The sequence below is a fragment of the Asterias amurensis genome, chromosome 13 (genome assembly GCF_032118995.1).
Source record: "Asterias amurensis chromosome 13, ASM3211899v1".
Taxonomy (NCBI): Eukaryota; Metazoa; Echinodermata; class Asteroidea; order Forcipulatida; family Asteriidae; genus Asterias; species Asterias amurensis.
In genome coordinates this window covers 1,191,156-1,214,212 of record NC_092660.1, presented here as the reverse complement: position 1 = coordinate 1,214,212, position 23,057 = coordinate 1,191,156, and the positions used below count along the sequence as shown (strand labels likewise).

The 23,057-nt window shown below is 38.1% G+C and overlaps 1 protein-coding gene and 1 non-coding gene across 4 annotated transcripts; one reads left to right on the top strand and one right to left on the bottom strand.

Annotated features, from left to right (window-relative positions):
- Positions 1–205: 205 nt before the first annotated feature.
- LOC139945811 (dynein axonemal intermediate chain 3-like) lies at positions 206–23,057 on the bottom strand. Of its 3 annotated transcripts, none has more exons than XM_071943256.1 (23): positions 21,664–23,057; positions 20,335–20,615; positions 19,373–19,426; positions 18,362–18,552; positions 17,586–17,690; positions 16,796–16,972; positions 16,350–16,549; positions 15,636–15,752; positions 14,930–15,041; positions 14,436–14,639; positions 13,553–13,732; positions 12,643–12,666; positions 9,459–9,581; positions 9,000–9,073; positions 8,058–8,193; positions 7,539–7,623; positions 6,812–6,942; positions 6,209–6,272; positions 5,315–5,445; positions 4,702–4,906; positions 4,055–4,146; positions 3,483–3,602; positions 206–2,808 (listed from the first exon to the last, which is right to left on the bottom strand). In XM_071943256.1, exons 2-23 carry the CDS (start codon positions 20,567–20,569, stop codon positions 2,665–2,667), a joined length of 2,904 nt encoding a protein of 967 aa, XP_071799357.1. In that variant the 5' UTR covers positions 20,570–20,615; positions 21,664–23,057; the 3' UTR covers positions 206–2,664. The 3 variants fall into 3 exon arrangements, with proteins under 3 accessions (XP_071799357.1, XP_071799358.1, XP_071799359.1); XM_071943257.1 differs by having other exon boundaries at positions 18,362–18,549; XM_071943258.1 differs by lacking the exon at positions 12,643–12,666.
- Positions 22,022–22,093, top strand: Trnac-gca (transfer RNA cysteine (anticodon GCA)). The gene has a single exon. It is a non-coding gene; the product is annotated as a tRNA-Cys (tRNA).

The following is a 23,057-nucleotide window of genomic DNA, read 5'->3' as shown; positions in this document are numbered from 1 at the left end:
GCCTAAGCAATATTAGCCCAATTTCCACAAAAAATGCAACACTTACCCCTTTTGATTTTATGCAACTGTGAAACTGGGCTAAAAAAGCTGATAAAATAATAAGATGCATTAGATCATTTGTTTCACTTTGTATTCAAATAAATCAACGTTTAATTTGTAGTTACAAATTACAAACAGTTAATATTTTAATAGAAAATCAAAACAAAAAACAATGCTTAAACTAATAATTTAAACCATACACATTCTTCAACAAACTTATATAAATCTTTCAATAGAATTTCCATAAAAATTGTATGAAATATGATACATAGGACGGAACTATCATAGAGTGGTTCAAATAAATTTACAACAAACATTAATATTATAAAATTTGAAAAGGACGGAAATCTGAAATAGTTGGAAAAAACCAAAGCCTTCAATATAAGTGTATATATACGTTAAAACCCTTTGTCACAGAAAACTGCAAATGCCTGGATGTTCTATGAATATTCATTGCTTTCCGTCAGAGATACTGCATAAATTTGTTCAAGTTATTTTTAACTTTGGGTAAATATTCATGAAGGGCTTGGTGCCAGGACCCAATTGGCCATGGTTGTTTAGGGTCAATATTAGTTATTCATTATGCACACTTTTGACCCAGAGGGTAACCCCAACATGAGGAGCAGTGAACCTCAAGTTTAACCTTACAGCTTATTAGCATAATCTGGGGGTTAGTTTCCCATAAGAAAGGATCGGGGTGTCGGCTGATAGAGTGTACATAGAAGTGTGTGTGAAGTATGAGAAAGGATAGTGGGAAGGATTCAGTTGAGTCTCCAGTAGTGAAGAGTGCATGCCAATTGTTGTGCTGCTCTGCTGCTAAATTATTTGTACAGATACAAGCTGTTCCTTAAAACCAATAAAATTAAGGAAACATTTTCTGCAAGCCAAATTCTATTTTTGCAGCCAGGTTATCATTATGCTAGCTGAGCGCTGAGGGTTTGAACATCAACCGTAAGTTAAATCATTTTATTATTATTTTCATGGAAGAACCACTATGTTTCTTTCAGAAAGGACATACATGTGGGACGGTTGATGCTGTGTAGTTTATTATGTGGGACTAAAATATTATGTGGGACTAAAATAGACAAAGTCCTGTCATGTCCGAACAGATAAGTGCATTGAACTCAAACTCTGGTGTTTTTGATCAGCAGAGTGTGGGTAGGGGGTCTGGTCTTGGCACTTGACCCTTGAATAAGACATTTCTACATAATTCATGTACTTGTTTTGTCCTCCGGATGGGACATTAAAGGCACTGGACACAATTGATAATTACTCAAAGTAATTGTTGGTATAAACAATTACTTCGTGACAAGCAATTGGAGAGTTGTTGATAGTATAAAATATTGTGAGAAACGACTCCCTCTGAAGTAACATAGTTTTTGAGAAAGAAGTTATTTCTCACTAAAATATTTAAATTGAATTTGAGCATCTGAAAGCACACAACTTGTGCGACAAGAGTGTTTTTTCTTCCACTATTTTTCAGAATTTTGCGAGTGTTTCGGGAAAAAAAACATACCACGTTTAAAAAACGTGAGGTAAGAGACTCGTTATATGTTTTTTCTGTTTCATATGGACTGCATCTATTACAAAAATGTAACAACTTCATATTTCTGAGCATTCTGTAGCCGCTGTTTAACTCCAGTGTTTCTGGTTCACATAGCAAGCACCCTTGTTTACCATGTTTCCAGGTTTCCTCAGGCTTGCAAGCTGCAGTGATAAAATTGACTTACGAGTCGCCTTTGGTTTCATTACCAGAAGAATATAATAATGACACTATTCTGGCACTGCAACAAATTGTACCTCCTAAATAAACACTAAAGTTTCAACATTTTTAAACGTTGTATCTTGCATAAAATAGCCCGGATATTCATACAAAATGACACAATATTTGTGCACTGGACGGATTAAAATTCTGGACAGAATAAATGGAAGATCATGAAGTGGCAGTGAGTACAAGATGGTAAATGACACGCAGTTCATTTCAATTACGATACAACCCTAATGATTTCAGGCATGTAACAGAAGGTAGGAGAAGAGAGAGGGTCTGTCTGTATCAACACCCCAGGCTCTGAGTGTATAGAATGTTCAAGGGCACATAGTGAAAGCGACGGAGAGGCAAACAAATGAAGCCTTGGTCTAATAACGTCCAAGACAGGCCGAAACATTGCTGCCCTTGGACTTAGGACAAAGAGCCATTGCGATCCCTGACAGGAGAGGCATTCATTATAATGGCTCTTTAAACTGAGTGTATAGGATGTTCAAGTAAACCGTAGACATAAAGATGACTGTTTGAAGAGAGAGAGAGGTATCAACACCAAAAGCTCTTCCAACTGAGTAACAACTGAATATACGTTGATACCTCACCATGCAATGCCTCAAATTTTACATTATAATAATAGTGCCTTTTTATGTAGCGCACATATCCATCACTCCTCAGGCCCTGTAACATACAGTATTTCCTGCAAGGTATGTGGTACTACGTTTGATTTACGAGACCTAACCCTTAGCACCATGTAATGGTTTACAAGGTGCTGTGGCGCACTACACTGCCAAGGGAGGGTTGAAATAAACTGTAGGCACATACATTTCAGATGACTGTTTGAGGAGAGCTCTGGTGGGGTTCGTCTACACCTCAGGCAGGGGTTCCTCCGGTGGGATGTACAGCCCAAGAGCTTCCAGGAACTTTTTCTCATCTTCTTTGTAGTCCAAGAATCCGACCCTCATCTTATTCTCAACCTCCTCAGTACTAGGGTCTGCGGGCTGCACCAGCTGTAAAACAAAAACCAAAAATTGTAAAAATAGTCGCTTGAGATATAAAGTTCCCATGGTAAAGTCTCATAGCAATATGACAATGCCTAAACTCTTTATGGTAAAGTGTCAAGTAGGGTAAAGTCCCAAGTCCCTCTGGAAAAGTCTGAAGTCCGTATGGTACAATTTCAAGTATAGTAAAAATCGGGTCCTAGGGGAAAAATTCTGAAGTCATAAGATAAATTTTTAAGGAGGGTAAAGTTTCAAGTACTTAGGGTAAAGTCTCACATAGAGTTGTGTACCTTGGGTTAAGCCACAATTCCCTCAGGTAAAGTATTGACTCCTTGGCAAAGTAATAAGTTCCTTGCAGGCCTCGCTATTGAAAGGGCAAAGGCACCACAGCATTTTCGCCTTAATATGAGAAAATTGTTGGTTTCTACTCAAGCATTTCACAGCAATGACCAGAGGGCATGGAGGTGATTGTCGTCGTTGCCTCTGTTAATTATAAGGCCTAAGCTTGGTTAAATTTTCAATCCTAATTGGTAAATCAAGATCCCCAGGGTCAAGTCTCTAGACACATAGTTTTAGTATACATCTATGGAGTAAAAAATCCTATTCTTGAGATCTGTATCAAGGAAAGGCTCACTAATGCAAGGGCATTTATATTGTCTTGAGAATTATCTTGTTTTGAATACCTTCTTCTGAGCCTCTTCTGCATCCAACTTCCTCTTGCTCTGAATGTGGAAGTCTTGGCGTTTATCGATGTACTCAAGCCTCTTCACTTCACGATCAATATAGCTAGACATACTTGGGAGCTGGGCAAAAACAAAGAAATAATATAGCTTGATTATTTAACATTGTTTGGCCTTACCCTTACACCGATGCGTGTAAGTGCTGTATACTCAGTACTTTCCCCAAGTCCTGTCAGCAAAATACATACTGTAGGCAAGTTACTCTGGCAGAATTTGAACCCACGACTTTTGCAATTCTAGAGCAAATGTCTTACCAGTTAGACAACTGAGGATTCGAACTGCCTCTAGCTACCGTGCAATCTGAAATAATCTAGCTCCCCCCCCCCTTTTGTGTAATGAAACTTTTCAAATATCATTCCAGGAGTTAATGCAGTTACATGATGACACATCAAACTGACTTTGTTCCAGGTTGCTCATTGTAATGCCAACCTTGAATAAAGTTGGCTTCCACAAGCCAGAAAGAAAAAGTTAAATAGAGTTGATTTTTAACATAATAAAATAGCCAAGAAGCTTACCTCTGCCGAGGTGGCATGACGTAGGGTCCAGGGTACCTCTAATATATGTAAGGTACCTACGCTATCAGAGACTGCAAGAAGCTGCTGCTTACCTGTTCAATCACAACAAAAAAAGGAATAATGAATGATCAATCAATCTGTTGACAATATAAACAGTGAAAACATGTCTGAAGGCCAGTTTTTCTAATTGCTCCGCGCAGAATACGCCCACGCTTATTCAACTAATTGAGGGCATGCATTTTTAACGTTCTCGTTTTCGATCTCGTAACATACAGTATTTCCTGCAAGGTATGTGGGACTACCTTTAAAATATGAGACCTACTCCTTTTACATAGCACCATGTAATGGTTTACAAGTTGCTGTGGTGCATTATGCAGTCAATCAAACCAGGAACACCGGGGCAAAACCCTTCTCTTTTTGTGCACTAGGTTCTTTTGCGTGTGTTATAAGACACAGGGCCAAAGGCTTTACGACCATCTGACAAAGCATCACAGATAAGTGTTTTGCGTGAGTTTTGACCTGCACACAGGTGTCACGACTGGGACTCGAACCCACACTCTGCTGATCAGAAACACCAGAGTTTGAATCCGGTGCTCTTAACAACCAGACCATGACACACCATATAAAGTGGTTTTAGAATGACTTACTGTTGACAACCCATGGGTAGATCTGAGTGATACTTGAAGCCGATACATTCTGCGTCTGCGATGGCTCATGGGTCTTATCCAACAGGTCCCAGATGTCAATATTGCCATCAGCACAGCCGATGAAGAACACCGCTGGACGAGTTGGTGACCAATAACCGGCCGTTAGTTTCTTGGGTGCTGTGGCTGAGTGGATTATGGGTCCACCCTGGGGTCGGAAAAATTGAGAGAATATTTTTAAAGGTAAAATTTTACATCATAACCATGTTCATTGCATCTTCTAAAGGAAGAAATGGTAATATTAAATAATAATAAAAACATTTAAAATGCGCAAAAAGCATATCCATCCAAGGGGTGCTCCAGGCACTAACAAGAAAACAAAAGGTGTCTTTTCAATTTGGTTTTGAAACGATCAACAGTCTCACATGTCTTAACTCGGCGGCGACAAATGATCATTCACCCCATTCACCCCATGATCTTTTCTATTTCGAGACTGCTAAAGATAGATCACTGGAAGTTTTTCATCAGACAAAAGATGGCTGCTCAGGTTTTTGATTTAACATATGAGAATGTGGTAACATTAGCAGAAATTTTGTTTGAGTGAACATTTCTTTACCTCAACTCCTTCTTTCCAGAGAGTAAAGTTCCAGCCTCCAACCGTCAGGATGAGATCTTTGTAGAATGGAGATCGCTGAAGGGTGTTTATTCTCCAGTCATGATACAACTTGGCAAACTGGGGCTTCGGAGCTGAATTACGATATCAATAAAACAAAATATTATTTTAGAAAGGTATTCACAGTTTAAAGGAACATACCAGAATTGGTACCAAAAAAGATCGTCTAAGATCACAGATTTCCATAAAACTTACAAGGTCTAATGATGATGATAGTAGAAAACATCCCTGGTGATATTTCTGTCTGAAATGTCATATTTGATGAGAAACAAATAAAACTAATATCCCGTTTTGAGTTTATCGTCACTGAGCGCTTTATTAACTGTTTTTAATGGATGTTATACAAAATGTGTAATCCGTTTTTTTAATTTTCTTGTGACCCAGATGGCCGATTGATCTCAAACTTCTACAGGTTTTATGTAAGCAAAAACTAATTCTGTAACAATCCTTTAACCTTTTAATTCTCAAACAGTCCCCGAATGCCCTGCCTATTATTCCTTACTCTTATCTATCTTATACAGGTGGTCAGGTTGGCTTAGTGGTATCTTTCCTCACCTTCCACCTCTACAACCCCGGTTCAAATCCCACTGGGGGCACAATGTGGATCGGGTTTTCAGGAATAATTCTCTGGGGTTTTCCTCCCTCATCTACAACTGATATTTCTTTTCTCGTCTTTCTCCATGGAGTTATTGGCTAGGAACGTGATTAAGTTTGCTTTGCTGAGAGTCCTTGGCTTCACAACCAAAATAAATGAAAGGAGAACTACAAAAACTTCAAGACAATTCTTGAAATTGGATTCTATTTTCCTGCTAAGTTGAAGGAGTTGATGTGACTTACGTTGTAATTTGCCTGAGTCAACGTCTTTCTCCAGTTTCCAATCAGCATACACAAGTTCACCAGACTGTAAAGGATCAAAACAAAAATATCATCCTGTTAGTAAAAGAAAAACTCCTAAAGTAGCACGCACGTTAAACAAGAGCTAGAAAGTGTCAAAACAGTGTATCATGCTCGGAATAGCTTGGGTGTACGCACAAATCAAGTACGTGCCGAGATCGCCAAAGAGTTAACGCGCAAGACTCAAAGTTTTTGCACAGGGAGTTTCTGTGCAGGCGAAAATGTTTCAGTATGAAGAGTTTACATGCGAAATCAGGATACATTTTCGCAAATTGGCGTACAATGAAATTACATCAGAATCACAAACAGGGCACAATTTCATAGAGCTGCTTAAGCTTAATATAAATATTGCGTACCACATTTCTTCCAAGCACAACTAAGCAGTACCAGTTTGTACATGTAAAGTGGTACTTTGGCTGGTATTGTTATTCTGGTAAGCATAATTATGGGCTTAGCATTTTTGTATGCTTTAGAAGCTCCATGAAATTAGACCTAGGATAGAGGGCAACCACTTTACTCTCATTTCAACCTGTTTTTTGTTCTTACCTCAGTTCCGACAAAGAATTTTGAGGTGGCTCCTTCCAGAGGTTTCTTGTCTTTAGCTGAGCCTGTCCTCATTGAGCCTCCCATGCCTATGCCTCCAATGTTGGTATCCGACCCTTTACCACTCTTTTCCACTGTAAGTATGCATATTCATGAGACCTTATTAATATTCATAAGATACATCATTAATATTTAAGAGGTACTACATTCATATTCATCAAGTGTTTTCCATGGCTTGCTTAAGGACACTAGTGTCAAGATCCTACACTCAGTTGGTGTCTGACCCTTTATCACTTTGCTTTCCACTAGATACATGCATATTCATAGTATCTCATTAATATTCAAGAGATATGTTAATATTTTTGAGATACTACATGTATATGTGCACAGCCACAATCATGGGTACACTTTTTGATACAAAGTCACAAAATGAACAACAGATGAATATTGAGTAACTCTTTGCAGATCTTGTATTCGACAAGCTCAAGCACTTGTGCCGGGTTCTTTTATGTGCATGACACAGCACACACAAACACCAACAGCTTTATGTCTCATCCAAAGGTCGCAAGTGTCAAGACCTGGACTTGAACCTACACTCTGCAGATCAAAGACACCAAAGCTTGTGTCTAGTGCACTTGATCGCTCAGCAACAATACAGAACAGAATGCCTGCTGGAAGTCTAGGCTCTAGGGCTCTTTGTAGCCATGTGATGATAAGTCTCTATACTTACAGGCACCCCTATCTCCTTGTCTCTCTTGGATGCTAATTCTCATGACACCATACTCCCCAGTTCCTTCAATTTTACTCACTGGAAACTACAGTAAAAACACAGAATAAAACAGCATTGATTTTGGGGACGGTTTGAATTCCTATCCCTTATCAATAAACACAATATCCATACAACTTGTATATCAATCAATTTAGAGCAAGTTCGAGTGCTAGCATTTAGTCCACCCATGATTGATCAATGTAGGCCACATAAAAACCAATCAAAAGCCTGTCAAAATAAATGAGTCTTGAGCAATGTTTTGAGAGTACCTGTATTATTGATGATCCTGATAGCATGTGGGAGAGAATTCCAAAGTAGGAGAGAATTCAAAATTTTAGGGGCAACACACTCAAAAGCACGAGTACTTTTAGTTTTACAAAGTGGGTAACTGAGATTGAGAGTGTGATTAAAACTCCGAAGACAATATTTAGACAAAGACCTTTTAGTTAAAAAATTACACAGCATGTAATGCAGACATACCTTAAGGGTTGGTTTCCATGTCAGGTCCAGATGTTTAAACATGGTTGATACAGACAGGGGGTTATCCTTCTGCCTTGCCTCCTCCACAGACGGAGTGTGACCCTTAGGGGGCTTTGTATCCCAGATACCGATGTAACTAGTCAACAAAAATATATAACATTAATAATAATGACTAGTTTTTATATAGCTTAAACATGGTTGATACAGCCAGGGGGTTGTCCTTCTGCCGTGCCTCCTCTACAGACAGAGTGTGACCCTTAGGGGGCTTTGTATCCCAGATACCGATGTAACAAGTCAACAAAAATATATAACATTAATAATAATGACTACACATGCTTTGGTCAGTCAAACGTGCTTTGATCAGTCAAACGTGCTTAGGTCAGTGCTGCCCATCCAGGCAAAACAGCCAAACTTGAATTTTTTTAAAATCTTTTTTGCATAATATAACTACTTATTTGGGGCACTTTTTCCATTTCATAGTTTCAAAGGCATAATATGTATGGATGTGAATAATATGTCCTATCTCGGCCTCTTTTTACACTTTCATTCCGTTTTATTCTGAAACATCTTATCTCTGCACTTGTTTTTCTCAAAATGTCATTTTTTTGACATAGGCTGTTTTTTTGCAAGGGTCGAGTCGGCCAATAACATTCCTGTTATCTTTCTCAGCCCCTTAGGCAGTAAACATCCCCGGTCTGCCGTGGCGCTCCAAAGGCTTTTTCAAACACAATATCAACCTCTACCCTTGAACGTACCCATTTATACCCCTGAGTGAAGAGAAGCAATTATAGTTAATTGTCTTGCTCAAGGACACAAGTGTCATGACAGGGATTTGAGTTATTCCATCATCATCCAGAGCAGGATTCAAACCCACACGCTCCGATGACTTTAGGTACGCTAACACGAGTAGCTATCTTCGATCAGCAAACAATAGTTACTCACCCATCCGTTGACCCGGTTAGAATCTGACTGCATGTCTGAGTCTTGTTCTCCACAATAATCCCCATACGCGTGATCTGAAAAATGTAACAATATAAATCATCTTACACCTTGTAATCATCTTGTAAAACATAAGTCATCTTTCACCGGTGAACTCAATTGGTCGTCAAAATGGCAAGAAAATAATGCGAGAAAAAACACCCTTGTCGCACAAGTTGTGTGCTTTCAGATGCTGAATTTTAGACCTCAGCTGAGGTCCCGAATTCAATCCAAATATTTTAGTGAGAAATTCATTCTTTCTCAAAAACTATGTTACTTGAGAGGGAGCAGTTTATAAATGTTTTGTACTATCAACAGCTCTCCATTGCTCCATTGTTATAAATTACTTTGAGTAATTACCAATAGTGTCCATTGCCTTTAAAATATTTTACTAGAATAACAAATTCCGATTGTCTGTTTTACCTCCATGTGATCCGGGACCCATTGTAAGTCAGCTATGGCCGTCTTATGACTGTGTTCAATCCCTGAGACTGCACAGTATCGTATGACAGGCGTCTTATCGACATTCTCATCCTCAAAACCAGGCTGATTGAAAATGGGAATAAGAATCAATAAATAAACAACGATGTAAAAACGAACAACATTAACATGAAGGAGAAACAATACAACACACAACAGGATTGGCAACAAATCAATGCATCAATCAACAGGATTGGCAACAAATCAATGCATCAATCAACAGGATTGGCAACAAATCAATGCATCAATCAACAGGATTGGCAACAAATCAATGCATCAATCAACAGGATTGGCAACAAATCAATGCTTCAATCAACAGGATTGGCAACAAATCAATGCATCAATCAACAGGATTGGCAACAAATCAATGCATCAATCAACAGGATTGGCAACAAATCAATGCTTCAATCAACATGATTGGCAACAAATCAATGCATCAATCAACAGGATTGGCAACAAATCAATGCATCAATCAACAGGATTGGCAACAAATCAATGCATCAATCAACAGGATTGGCAACAAATCAATGCATCAATCAACAGGATTGGCAACAAATCAATGCATCAATCAACAGGATTGGCAACAAATCAATGCATCAATCAACAGGATTGGCAACAAATCAATGCATCAATCAACAGGATTGGCAACAAATCAATGCATCAATAAACAGGATTGGCAACAAATCAATGCATCAATCAACAGGATTGGCAACAAATCAATGCATCAATCAACAGGATTGGCAACAAATCAATGCATCAATCAACAGGATTGGCAACAAATCAATGCATCAATCAACAGGATTGGCAACAAATCAATGCATCAATAAACAGGATTGGCAACAAATCAATGCATCAATCAACAGGATTGGCAACAAATCAATGCATCAATCAACAGGATTGGCAACAAATCAATGCATCAATCAACAGGATTGGCAACAAATCAATGCATCAATCAACAGGATTGGCAACAAATCAATGCATCAATCAACAGGATTGGCAACAAATCAATGCATCAATCAACAGGATTGGCAACAAATCAATGCATCAATCAACAGGATTGGCAACAAATCAATGCATCAATCAACAGGATTGGCAACAAATCAATGCATCAATCAACAGGATTGGCAACAAATCAATGCATTAAAAACACTGTTGATAAGCATTCCCACCTAAATTAAACTGGCTATTAAAAGCAAAACCAGCCTCCCAAAAAACAACAACAAACACAAAAACAACACCCAGACAATAGAGAGGGGGGGGGGAAGTCTTTCAACATTATTTCAAATATAAGAAATCAGCATATAACATAATCAACATGTTATAAATAGATACACAATTATACAATATTGTTGATTATAAGTTCTTTAAATTTAATTAAGACATTAATAAAACTTTGAATGTGAGTGACAATGACGTATGATTCCAATTGGAATAAAGAACAGAAATTAATATCTAAATGGCATTTAATTGTATGGTATACTCTAAAGTTACAAGTGAAATGTGTAGTGTCAGTAATGCAAGTTAAAAAAATGTGCGTAAGTATAGCAGTAGCGAACTGTTGACAGAAAAGAGTGTGTGCTTTTCTATGTATTTATTGCCTAGATATTGTTATTTTTGTACAAGTGAAATGTGTAGTGTAAGTAATGCAAGTTACAAAAATGTGTGTTAGTATAGCGAACTGTTTACAGAAAAGAGTTTGTGCTTTTCTGTGTGTTAATTATCCAGATGAGGTTAATTTTGTTACACTTGAAAATGTCTGGAAAAATTAACAGCACTTTTGTTTCTTGTATAATAAGCCCCCAAAACAGCACCCTCGTTGAGGTCCATGAGGACCTATCCTTGGCTGAGAGTAGTGTGCACGCGTTTCAAAGCTACATATGCAGTGTGAACCTGAGAACAACAGAGGTCTACACTACGTTTTTATTATTATTTAGTATTTTCGTGTTATGCAAGTCGCCAGACACACAAGGCCTGAAGGCCATTTCAAGGTGTGGGCTACAATTATTTTTTCCAGAGGCCGTTGCCACCTACTCCTAGGACTGAAACAGGGTTACCCCTTTCACAGTCCATACGGATGTAGGCTTGGGTATCATCAATCCAAAGCCTGGCCAGTAGAGCAGAAACCACTACCTCCCCAACTTTACGTAGCAAATGTCACGACCGGGATTCGAACCCACTCTGCTGATCAAACACCAGAGCTTGAATCCGGTGGACCGCTCGGCCATGTGGGGACTTACAACATTATGTGGACTCACACACTTGCACACAGTTTTTTTTTTACAGTGGTTAAGAATACGATTTTCAGTGTTAAGTGAAGAGAACAAGGAATGTCCACTGAGTGACTGCAACACAGAGCTGGGTGTTAGCTTTTTTCATTGTGTGTCTTCAGAGCGGTGGTGGTTAATGCAAGGGTGTCTACTGCTGTGTTTAGTATGTGAACACTTGTGCATTCAACTGTCATCTAAGGAAAGGGTCTATAATATATATATTTTTTAAGGGATTAATTGGGCATCAGTGCAAACGGACAGTGATTGCAATAGTCTCTTTTAAAAATGGACAGGAGGAGTACTATCGGATTCAAAATTTTGTACTGCAGAAAACAAGAAATTGAAAAGAAGAAAAAAATTAAATCAGTCGATGGAGCTTTGAACCAATTTATGAATGACATCACCATGCAAACAAAATTAGTTTTAATTCCTGTGAAGTATATCAATATGAGATAATCAATGTTATGCGTTAATAATTGTGTTGCTTTGGAGTTAGTGCAAAACTTGTGTAAGTGTTGGGAATTAAATAAATGTTAAAAAAACTTTAAATCTAAGACAACTCAAAACAGTGACCATTTTTTAAAGGAGACAACTGTTATTAAAAATATTCTTCTTGTGAAAATCAACACTGTGTTTGAATCACTGTGACTCAAATCTTAAAAACAATTTTAATCATTTTGAATTGAACTTTTATATAAGCAACAAATAAAAAAAGTTGGCTATTAAAAAGAGTATAACTAACTTTGAAAGGTACTTTTTTTCATGTGAGTAAACAATCATACAAGTCAGCTATTAATATGGTTTCCATGGATATAAATGAATGGAGTTATGAATTGTGGACGGAGGTTGAACAAGTTTACCTGGTCTCTGCCTCTACCATAGTGCTTGATTGACAAAGCAAGGAAAGCATGGCAAAGAATAAAAGCAAAATCAAAATCCAGCAAGAAAGAAATGAGATGACGTACCGTCAGCATTCAAAGTAAGATTCAGATGTCTGATTTATCAGAGTATAGATGGAGGTGGGGGTGGGGCCTTAAGAGAACCTAACGCTATATAACATCAGGTTTAAGGAAACAATTTATGGCAACAAAATTACAGAGTAAATTTATTTTTTCCCAGGCATGCGTACAGCAGTCCTAATGAAGCATGCTTAGGGAAGGAAAGGGATTGCCACATGCACATGCTGTACATGCAATAAAAAAAACAAGGATGGGTGCAAAAGAAAATAATCTTCAATTGGTTTGAAATAATTGATTTACATTGTCAATAACTTTAATAGAAGTCTGAGAAATGTGCAAATTAATGGTTTAAGTTCCCATAACCATTATATAGCTGATGCGACCATTGTTTATTAGAATTCAGAAATTAAGAAGTCTTTGGCATCTTATTTTGCAAAAAACCTGGTTTAGGAGTGAAGCATTTTTCAAATGGGAAAATGCAATGACTTGAGTCCATCCCTTCGATTGAAGAAAAACAGGACTCTATTTCATTGACCACAGAAGGGGAGACTTTGGGACGCTAGGTGGCAGCAGACTTACCAGGTAAATTTCTATTGTTTACGTAGTTCTGAGCTTGCACACATGACCGAGAACAATGAATTTTACCTGGCAAGTCTGCTGCCACCAAGCGTCCCAAAAGTCTTGGGATTTCTGAAGAGTGCAAAAGTGCAAAATTCAATAGTATTGTTCCCATCACCTGAACCTCACACTTAGTTTTGTTTGACTACGAATATATCTCGAACGTCTAACTGATTACAAGCTAAGGACCTACCAGTTTCATCATGGAGTTCTTCTTTGTTTGTTTACCACGCTGGTTGCTACGGAGACGGTCGGAATGTTTGCTGATATCCCACATGACGACTTGGCCATTGATACACCCCCCTGCAATAATGTTAGGGTCCGTCGGACAAAACTTGAAACTGATGATGTCATCTGGAGCTTCCAACAAAATCTGAATTAAAAAAAAAAAAAAAAAAAAAAACCTAAAAATCTGACCATACAAAATATCCCTTGCCCAATGTTGTATTGACCAATGAATAACCTCCTTTTGACCTCTCTAGGCAAGAGCGCCCTTCTCAAACCACGTCAAACTCATATGCATAAGGTCTTTAGCTTTTTTCTTTTCTTTTTTAATAGAATGAACAGTGTATTTAATGAGAAAAATAAATGACATAAATGGTAATATTCATTGCAGTGTTTTGCATTTTTAATCTTCTTGGGGTTTTGTATTTAAGAGTCATATAAATGCAAATCCTGCTGATCTGCTTCTGCTGTATTGTGTCATACCATATATTCAGAAATGGGCAGTCAGCGCTCACGGAAGCAGGGAAGTCCACGCCTACATCAAGTGATTTCATTGGTTAGCAGGGGTTTTTTACTTAAGCTTTTGTATACTCTACGTTACTAGGCAATCTCAGCTAAGATAAGCTATATCGCGGAAATTCAGCGCTCGCACAGTAAGCAAAGAATTTATCGCAAGCCATGAAATAGGGCCAAGATGATGGTGATCCAAAAATAATTGTTAAGAGAATCCTTGGGCCGATTTCACAAAGAGTTAGGACTAGTCCTAGAAGATAATATAAACTTAAGTTAGTTAACTTGAGTTAAGACTAGCCTTAACTCTTTGTAAAATCCAACCCCAAAAAGTTCTATACCTGTGGATGGATTGGATCTGTGAAGCTCCAGAGGAGAATCAGTGAGGGGCTCATGATAATCCTAGAGGCATTGTCGACACGGTCATCAAACGTCATGCGCTCCGAGCAAGCCACAGCTACGATGCCTTTGATTGATGGATGCCACTCAATGCAGGTGATGGCTTTGTCTTTACTGAACTGGAGATCAGTGAAAGACTGGTACTCCTGTTTGAAAACAAAATCAAGTTTTTTAGATTAATTTTGGTTTAACCCATCTACACAGATGTGCGTTAGCACTGTATACTCAGTTCTCACAAATTAGCAACGAATGGAATTCGCCATAGTTGAGTTGTGCTCAACACTTACGAAATATTTGCTGCAAGAACAAACATGTGACGTCAATATTCCCTTTAAATTTGTATTCGTTGAAGTATAAAACAGGCTTTAGTCTGTGTCACTTGAAACTAAATTCTTATAGCAGCATTGCGAGTCTTCTGTGTTTAAAGTTGTCTTACCTTTAGGTGGCTGTCAGACTTGCTGCCAAAAGTGCTGTCTTCATCAGCGAGAGCCACCCAGTCATCAAAGAATACATTCATGATCTCATTCTGTTGTAGGGCCAACTCAAACCTACACACAATGAGGAAACAAAAATATTAAAAACATTCAAATGATCTGCTAAGCAAGAATATTTTTCCATTTAGTTATGTTTCTCAAGCGTCTCTATAAATAGGATTTGAAACTTTGTATGGTGGAAGTATAACTGAGAGAGGTTTGCGATAACACCATGTGAATGTCTCTTTTGAGTAGTAGTGTTAGTTCTGAAAAGAACTGGTGATTAATGACGATCAGAGCATACTGATCGAAACGTTGAGAGGTCAACCACAGGTTCTTTTCAGCGCCAATTTCTACTCAAAAAAGATATTTAAATGGTGCTACTGCAAACCTTTCTCAACTCTATAAAATTGTCCGAATGTCACAAAAAACCCAGAAAACCTTCAAAACCAAGTTGATATGACAATCTAGTGCAGCTGATGTACGTCACAATGTTTATGCAAGCAACTGACAATACATCATCAGATAAGTTTCAAATCCTACTGATCAATGAATTTTATGTACCTTTTTCCCATACCTCCCTCCCCTTTTATCCCGCATCCTCCCAGTATGTACCTTTCCCTCACACATCATTCCTCTGTTCCCCCCTCTCTCATCCTCCCAGCATACCTTGGTGTGACTTTATTGATGGTGTTGAGCACCTCCTCTGTCTCCATCAAAGTCTTCTTCTCATCGATGTTGAATTCCCGCGGGAAATACTGAGTGGCTTGGTTGCGTGGATGTTTCCTGCTCAAAGAAATAAGAATGTGATTATAAACTATTAAATTATTTCTGTGACGTCACTCTATTGATAAAAACTGTACATTTGTAACAAATCTACACACTTACACATATTTGTTACAAACTGAAGTGAATAGTATAACTTGAAATGACTGTCTTTCCAAATTTAAGGATATCATGATGTTCAAAACACAGCTGAAAACATGTTATTTTTTTCAGTTTTCAAAAAACATTTTACTTTTAATTAATTTACTTTAGTAGAAACATGACTGTAAACTGATTAGAACATGGTACAATATAATGTTGCGAGCACTATAAAACATGCTTAGGCCTATAAATTTTGCAAAATAGAAATGTGGCCAAGTGTTGTTTTACAAAGAAAGTTTAAGTCGAAATAGACGTGTAGATTCATTAGTATAATGTACTCCGCTTCGGCTCGTACATTATATCCACGAATCTACACTTTTTCCTCTGCTCTACTTTTGTCGTGCTCAGCCAATTACTATGCTGAAGCAGCTCTATGAAATTGGGCTCCTAATTAATGAAACAGAATAGATGAAAATGAAAAAAGTTAAACAGATATAATAGCTACCATCGACTTACCATTCAGTCTGTGTGCCGCTTTCTGCATACGTAGGCACGGCCTGAGTTCCAAAATCCATCTCCATCTTCTTCACATTGTAGCTTTTGTCTTCAAATGATGAGCATTCAATGAACCCATCCTTTACATCATCTGCGTTCCGGTCGGTGAACTTGATCGGTGCACCGAAGTCACGTCTCACTCGCTGGATAGTCATTTGAATCTAGAATACAAATCAGCACAAGAAAATAATTTAATTTCTACTTAAAGGACAAAATTTTTACAGTTTGCTCTGCAAAGTGTTTTTATTCTTTGTATATATGCATCCTCAATTCCGCTTTTTGGCCGCCATGTTTGCATTTTTCATAAACCAAGGGCTTTTCAAGGGCACAAATGTAATGACCAGGGGGCATTGAGGCAATCGCCTTCCTGGCCTCTGTGAAGTATCAGGCTTGATATTCTAGCTCACCTTAGGTCTGCTTTCAACCACACTCTCCTCCTCGATCTCAACTTCGCTGCCGAGCGACACCCACTTCTTGGGCTCTGGAGGAACGTACCGATACACTATGACTTCCTCCTCCTCACCAGGCACCCCTCCACCACCATCGACTTGCTCCGCCCCCTCCTCACCTTCCTCAGATGGAGGCTGCAGTATTTAAAAAAAAAAAAACATTCAATTGGTTATTGCTTTTAAGAACTTACTGTATTAATTAATAAAGATATAATAATTTTTACAATAACGTATCAATGCGCTTTTAGTACCATGGTTATTGGGGCCAAGATTCCTTTCTCAGCTCCCATGGGGAGTATACAGCCACGGGCTGACATGATGGAGCTTTGAAGGATTGACACACTGTGTCAACTAATCGAGCCCGTTATATTATTTCATTGAAGGGCATGATCATTTCCGTTTTGTAAACGGCACTTCAAGTGGAACTTTGTAAAATCTACCAACACACTTTAAAGGTGCAACAAGGCCAAGACTTGGGGCAACAAAAACATGGCCTTGGTGTTATTCTAAGTTTGCTGGGGTCGATTTCACAAAGATAGTCCTAACTTAGGACTAGTCTGAGGAGTTATTAAAAACTTTAGACTAGTCCTAACTTAGGACAAGTACCTCATCTTAAAACGAAATAAGACTAAGTGTGACTTTGTGAATTCCATACTACTACATTCTGAAGAAAAAAAAACCACTGAAAATAAAAAAGACCCCACAGTTACTTCCATGAGAGATCTTGGACTGAATGCATTTTACTTACGCTTAGAATACGAATTTTTGCTTCCTCAGTCAAAGCAATGTAGAAGTTCTGTCCAAGCTTGAAGTCTGGGTCGAATACAACCAATACTTCCTCACCTGGGTAGTCCTAAATGTACAAAGAAATAGAAGAGAAATCAAGAGGACTCCCTAGCAAGTTGAAATTTTGTGATATCATCTGTTGTCATCTGTTGTCTACAACCTGTTGTTCAAAAACAAAAGGGTGTCTCTTTCCTTGGATTCAAGTTTCAAAAAGAGAAAATAAATTGACACATTTTCTCAGTTCAAAGCCTCTTTTGGGAATACTCTGCATTCTCAGAAGAAACATTTTTTGTTGAGCAATAAATGATAAATTACCCTTTGAGACATCAGCGAAGATGACAAGACAAAATATAAGACTTTCCTGTGGCCATTTCTCTGCCAATTTTTGCAGCGACATTGTTCAGCAATGTTTTAACTAAAAAGCATTCTTATTTAGAATCGTATGTCTTTCTTGACATGAATAATGAATATTGAATTTTTAAATACCTGAATGTTGAGCCCATTAAAAACCACTTCATTTCAAACAAGTTGTCGGATTCTGAATGATTTAGCAATAGACCCCTTCAATAAAGTGAAACACTTCAGGGACGCCGATGTCACACACAAGTTTTTACGCATAACGAACAACTATCATCCAATGATTTGCCTCCTTTGGTCAGAGTAAGATGTTTTTGTTTACCTCAGTGAGGTCTACCTCAAGGGGTCTATTGGAACGGTTTTGGGTAAATCTTGACATACCAGCATAATCTGTTTGACTGGATGGAAATCAGACACAGCAGCCCTCGTCTTCATATCTTGTAGGATTCCTTCCTTAGGGAGGAGTTTACAAGGATTCTCTTCGGTTACGTCAACGTCAGCAACACAGGAAAAGAGCTCTTGAGTCTTGGAGGCCAGAAAGAGGGGCGTAATATCATCTCCTCCGCCTCCTCCTGTAAAGACAGGAACATTAGTGATAACAATAATATCACCATTTATAAAGCGCCTTTTGCTACAGATATAGTGTTCAGGTTAATGTGGATATAGTCGGTGGTTGGTATGGGTTATTATACTGGTTGCTATGGGTTTATTATACTGATGATATGGGTATTAAGTACATTGGTTGCTATGGGTAAAGTACATTGGTTGCTATGGGTGTAGTACACTGGGTGCTATGGGTATATTATACTGGTGATATGGGTAAAGTACATTGGTTGCTATGGGTAACGTACATTGGTTGCTATGGGTATAGTACACTGGTTGCTATGGGTTTATATACTGATGATATGGGTATAAAGTACATTGGTTGCTATGGGTAACGTACATTTGTTGCAATGGATAATTACATTGGTTGATATGGGTATAGCACTTTGGTTGCTATGTAGTACACTGGTTGCTATGGGTAAAGTACATTTGTTGCTATTAGGTCTAGTACCCTGGTTGCTATGGTTGTAGTCTGTTGCATCTGTGCAGCTTTCTAGTAAAAATAACACATATGTGACGCAATCTAAACGAATCTCAAGGCAGAATTATGGGGAGTGACATAATATTGACTATATTAGTAACTGCCAGAATAGACCTAATGCACTGAAGTCATCCAGCCACCATCTTAGAGGTAAAACGATGAAGAAACAATCAAAACGCACATATTTGTATGTGCGGCGCACAGGTTTGGCCAATGAACGGCAGTGTTTACCTCTTGGTGAGGGCGCCCTACTGATATGACATCATGTGCGTAAGGTCTATACAGGGCCACTTTGTTTGAGCGCTTACCTTTTCCTTCAACTGCCGGCTTTTCTTCATGTTCATCCTTCTTTGATTTGCCTCCTGCAAAACAAAAATCCATTGAATAGTAAAAGGTTCAGGAATGAGAAGGAAACAACCTGAACTATGAGCGCAAAGCATGAAAGTTTGCTATACGAAAGCTTGCAGGTATGAAGGTTGTTGTGAACACTTTCAAACCAAATGGTTTAAAAGTTCTACCCTGCATTCTGGAGTGTTCCATATTTTTCTATCTTCATTTTCTTATGAATTTGATGTAATAAAATGAAAAAAAAATAATTATAAAAAGGGACATCTTTTTTTTATTTTTTGGGGGGGGGGGTCAGAGTTTTTCAGTTAAAAACGTAGTACTTGTAGTATTGGTTGCCTTGGATTGGTCGAGTTGGTCTTTGAAAAGCGTTTGTAACCGTTTGTTATAAAATACATATGGTTAGAAAGAGGTGTTAAAAGTAGAACATAATGATCCACTCACATTTGCCTCAAAATGGCGTGGTTTTCCTTTTACTTTGCGAACAAACACGGTCGGCCATTTATGGGAGTCAAAAATTTGACTCCCATAATTTTGACTCCCATAAATCGCCGACCGTGTTTGTCGACGAGGTAAAAGGAAAACCACGCAATTTCGAGTGATATTTGTGTGGATCAATATGTTCTACTTTTACAGTATCTTTCTAATCATATGCATTTTATAACAAACGGTTACAAACGCTTTTCAAAGACCAACTCGACCGATCCAAGGCAACGTGTTCCTTTAAGACCTACGGATTATTGTCCAACCCAAAGGATAGGACAAAGTAATCATGTTGAAGTATTTTAATGGTCCCAATCACTACCACCAGGACTCAAACCCACACTCTGCGGAGAAGAAACACCAGACCAGAGCTTGCATTTGAATAGCTTAGCCAAACATCGCTTTGCTTTTAACAAATCAATTACAAACTGCTAAACTATACCTTTGACTGGTTTCTTGCCCTTCGCTGCCCCTTTATCAGCTGGCTTGGCAGCAGGCTTCGTGGCAGGGGTCTTGGCCGGAGAAGCACTCCTCTTACTAGAAGCCGATGGGGTTCTGGATTTGGAGGAGCCAGCGCTACCAGGCTTTAAGCTTTTCTCCTTAGTAGTGTCCGTCTCTTTCTCTTCCTCCTTGGCAGTTTCCGACTCCTTCTGGGAGACTGCATTTTCATCTTCCATGACTGATGCTGCGGGTTTCTTGTATTTTGCTTGGAGACAGACAATGCTATAAATAAATAAGGAATATTTTTAAATTGTGAACTTTGTAGTAATTTTAGCCCTTGGTGGGTTACAAATACATTAATTGTTTTTTTGTAAACCAGAAACAACAATAACTAAAGACAGTTTTGAAAGGTTTGATAATTCAAAGAATATTTTCCAGCCACCACTTCATGCATTTAGAGAGGCAAGAGCACCACTTTGAACTATCCCAATCTTGCTACACTCCATTTGAGCATGAAAGTGCAAGAGTTCCATCCGTGAGATGAAACGTACGCCTGAATTTTCCTTGTTAACACTTGAACAGTCGAAATTGAGCGTTGCTGTTTAGTAACTAAACTACACTCAGCTACAAATTCCTAAAAAAAGAATATAAACTAGGGAAATAAAGTACAACATCCATTAAAGTTATCAAGCAATTCCCTTTAACTGTTTAAAATAAAGAGTGGTGGCCGGACTCAATTTGCAAAGAAACTTCACAGCCTCACACAGTCACAGTTTAAATTTTAATTTTTATTAAATCATATTATCAGAATTATGAACAGATTATTAATCTGCATCTGCATCTGTTTAGTACTGTAGAAAAGCCTGGTGTGGCTATCCCGTACAGAATCAACGAATCAATAATTAACCGTTAACGTGCCATGACTGACATGATTATGTCTGAGTCTGACTCGGTCTGAATGATAATAAATAAGTAAATGATTAGCTACGTTTGGCCAACATTTGTGTGACTTCCAAAACCATTTTTAATTGAAAGGTGTGACAGGGTAATATTTGAATGAAGTCCATCAATAAACAATTCAAATTTGACACTCCGAAAACCATGGTCGACAGGTCGAGTTGTCTCAACTTCTGTTAATATAGTCACGACACGGTACGGTGTTATTATTATTTTAAGTTCAGTGAGATGAGATGAGAACAGGCGAAACACGCTCCGTCAAAATACCGTTCACAGACTGAGGGTCAAACCATGAGGAACGACATTTCGAAATACAACAGAAATTACATCACATCATTCACTTATTGTAAAAAGTAAAAGGAGAACGTCTTACTTTTACATTATTTTCGGAGAAAAGCAACACGCATTCTCATAAATAATGTCGTTGACATCGGTTGCCGTTTTTCGTTGCCAGAAGAATGACCCATGACCTAAGCTCTAAAGGTCATTTTAGATAAGTAATCAAAACACCGACAAAGTTCAAAATAACAACAAATTGTTAAAAGTATTATATACACAAAAATAAATACAATACTCTAATTAAATATTTCCTTTAAAAAAAACGAACATCAAATTATTTAGAATACTCACAAAAAAATATTTAAAAATAAAGTATTTCATTTGGAAATCTGAGCGCCGCTGCGTTTTTAGCACGGGTTTATATCCTTAGAAATCGCCGATTCAACTATGGAGGGGGTATAGCTCAGTGGTAGAGCATTCGACTGCAGATCGAGAGGTCCCCGGTTCAAATCCGGGTGCCCCCTGGTTAATCGTTTTATTGCAATTTTCATTTAATAACAATAATTAATCACTGAAGAATTAATTAAGTTGTTTTAAGAGTTTAACTTTGTTTCTTCTTTTCCAGGTTATGTAACTGATGTACAGAAATACAAGCAAAGGTTTCATATCGATATGAATTTAAAATGCAAGAAAAAAAGTACCAACCACAAATTGTATCTTTTTGACAATGTTTATTTACTAATACTTTTACAAGCTCCAAAAAGCCACCAAAATACAACTTTCAGTAAAGAGAAAATGTGTCAAAGAAAAATGGGTTATTTCAAGCTGCTTCTTGCTTCTTTGTGCTTCTGTTTTCAGCATTGATAGTGCAGAGTGCTATTATTAGTATTTGGACAAGGCCTAAAATCCAAATGTTGGGCGTTGTAAAGTCAAAGCATTTCAAATTTTTGGTAGATGTGGAGTGGTATTTTGGCTGGTTACTTTGATTTGGTAAGCATAATTTTATTGTGCTTGGTTAATTTTTGAAACAGGGCCCTGGAGTGAAGGGGCTTTTGGGAACAGTCTTCTTGGAACCAGGGCCCAATTTCATGGCTCTTCTTACCGCCAAATTCTCTGCTTATGTGCAAGCGCAGACTTAACGTGGAGTACGCATGTGCACAAGCCGAAATTCCTGCAAAACCGTGAAATATGCTGGACGTAAGCACAGAATTCCCTGCTTATATACAAGCGCTGATTTTTTGCTAAGGGTAAGCAAAGCAATGAAATTAGGCCCAGATCAGAATTTAGTTTACTTTTTCATCTCACAGACATTAAAAAAGAAATTTGTCATCCCTGCAGTTACAAAGCAGCTTACAACAATTTGGATGGTAAACTGATTTTGATACGCAATGTGACACTCTGAAAATAGGAGCCAGCCAAAGTCAGATACCATCGTGACAACAGTAAAAACAACGATCATGAGTCCTTCCTCCATGCATGGATGTACAT

Excerpts from the sequence above, each read along its gene's own strand:
- LOC139945811 (XM_071943256.1), bottom strand. The coding sequence starts at position 20,569 with ATGGAAGATGAAAATGCAGTCTCCCAGAAGGAGTCGGAAACTGCCAAG. Across the intron at positions 6,273-6,811 it reads AATTCTTTGTCGGAACTGAG|TCTGGTGAACTTGTGTATGC; the intron begins GTAAGAACAAAA and ends GATCCTTTACAG. Across the intron at positions 2,809-3,482 it reads CAGAAGAGGCTCAGAAGAAG|CTGGTGCAGCCCGCAGACCC; the intron begins GTATTCAAAACA and ends TTTGTTTTACAG.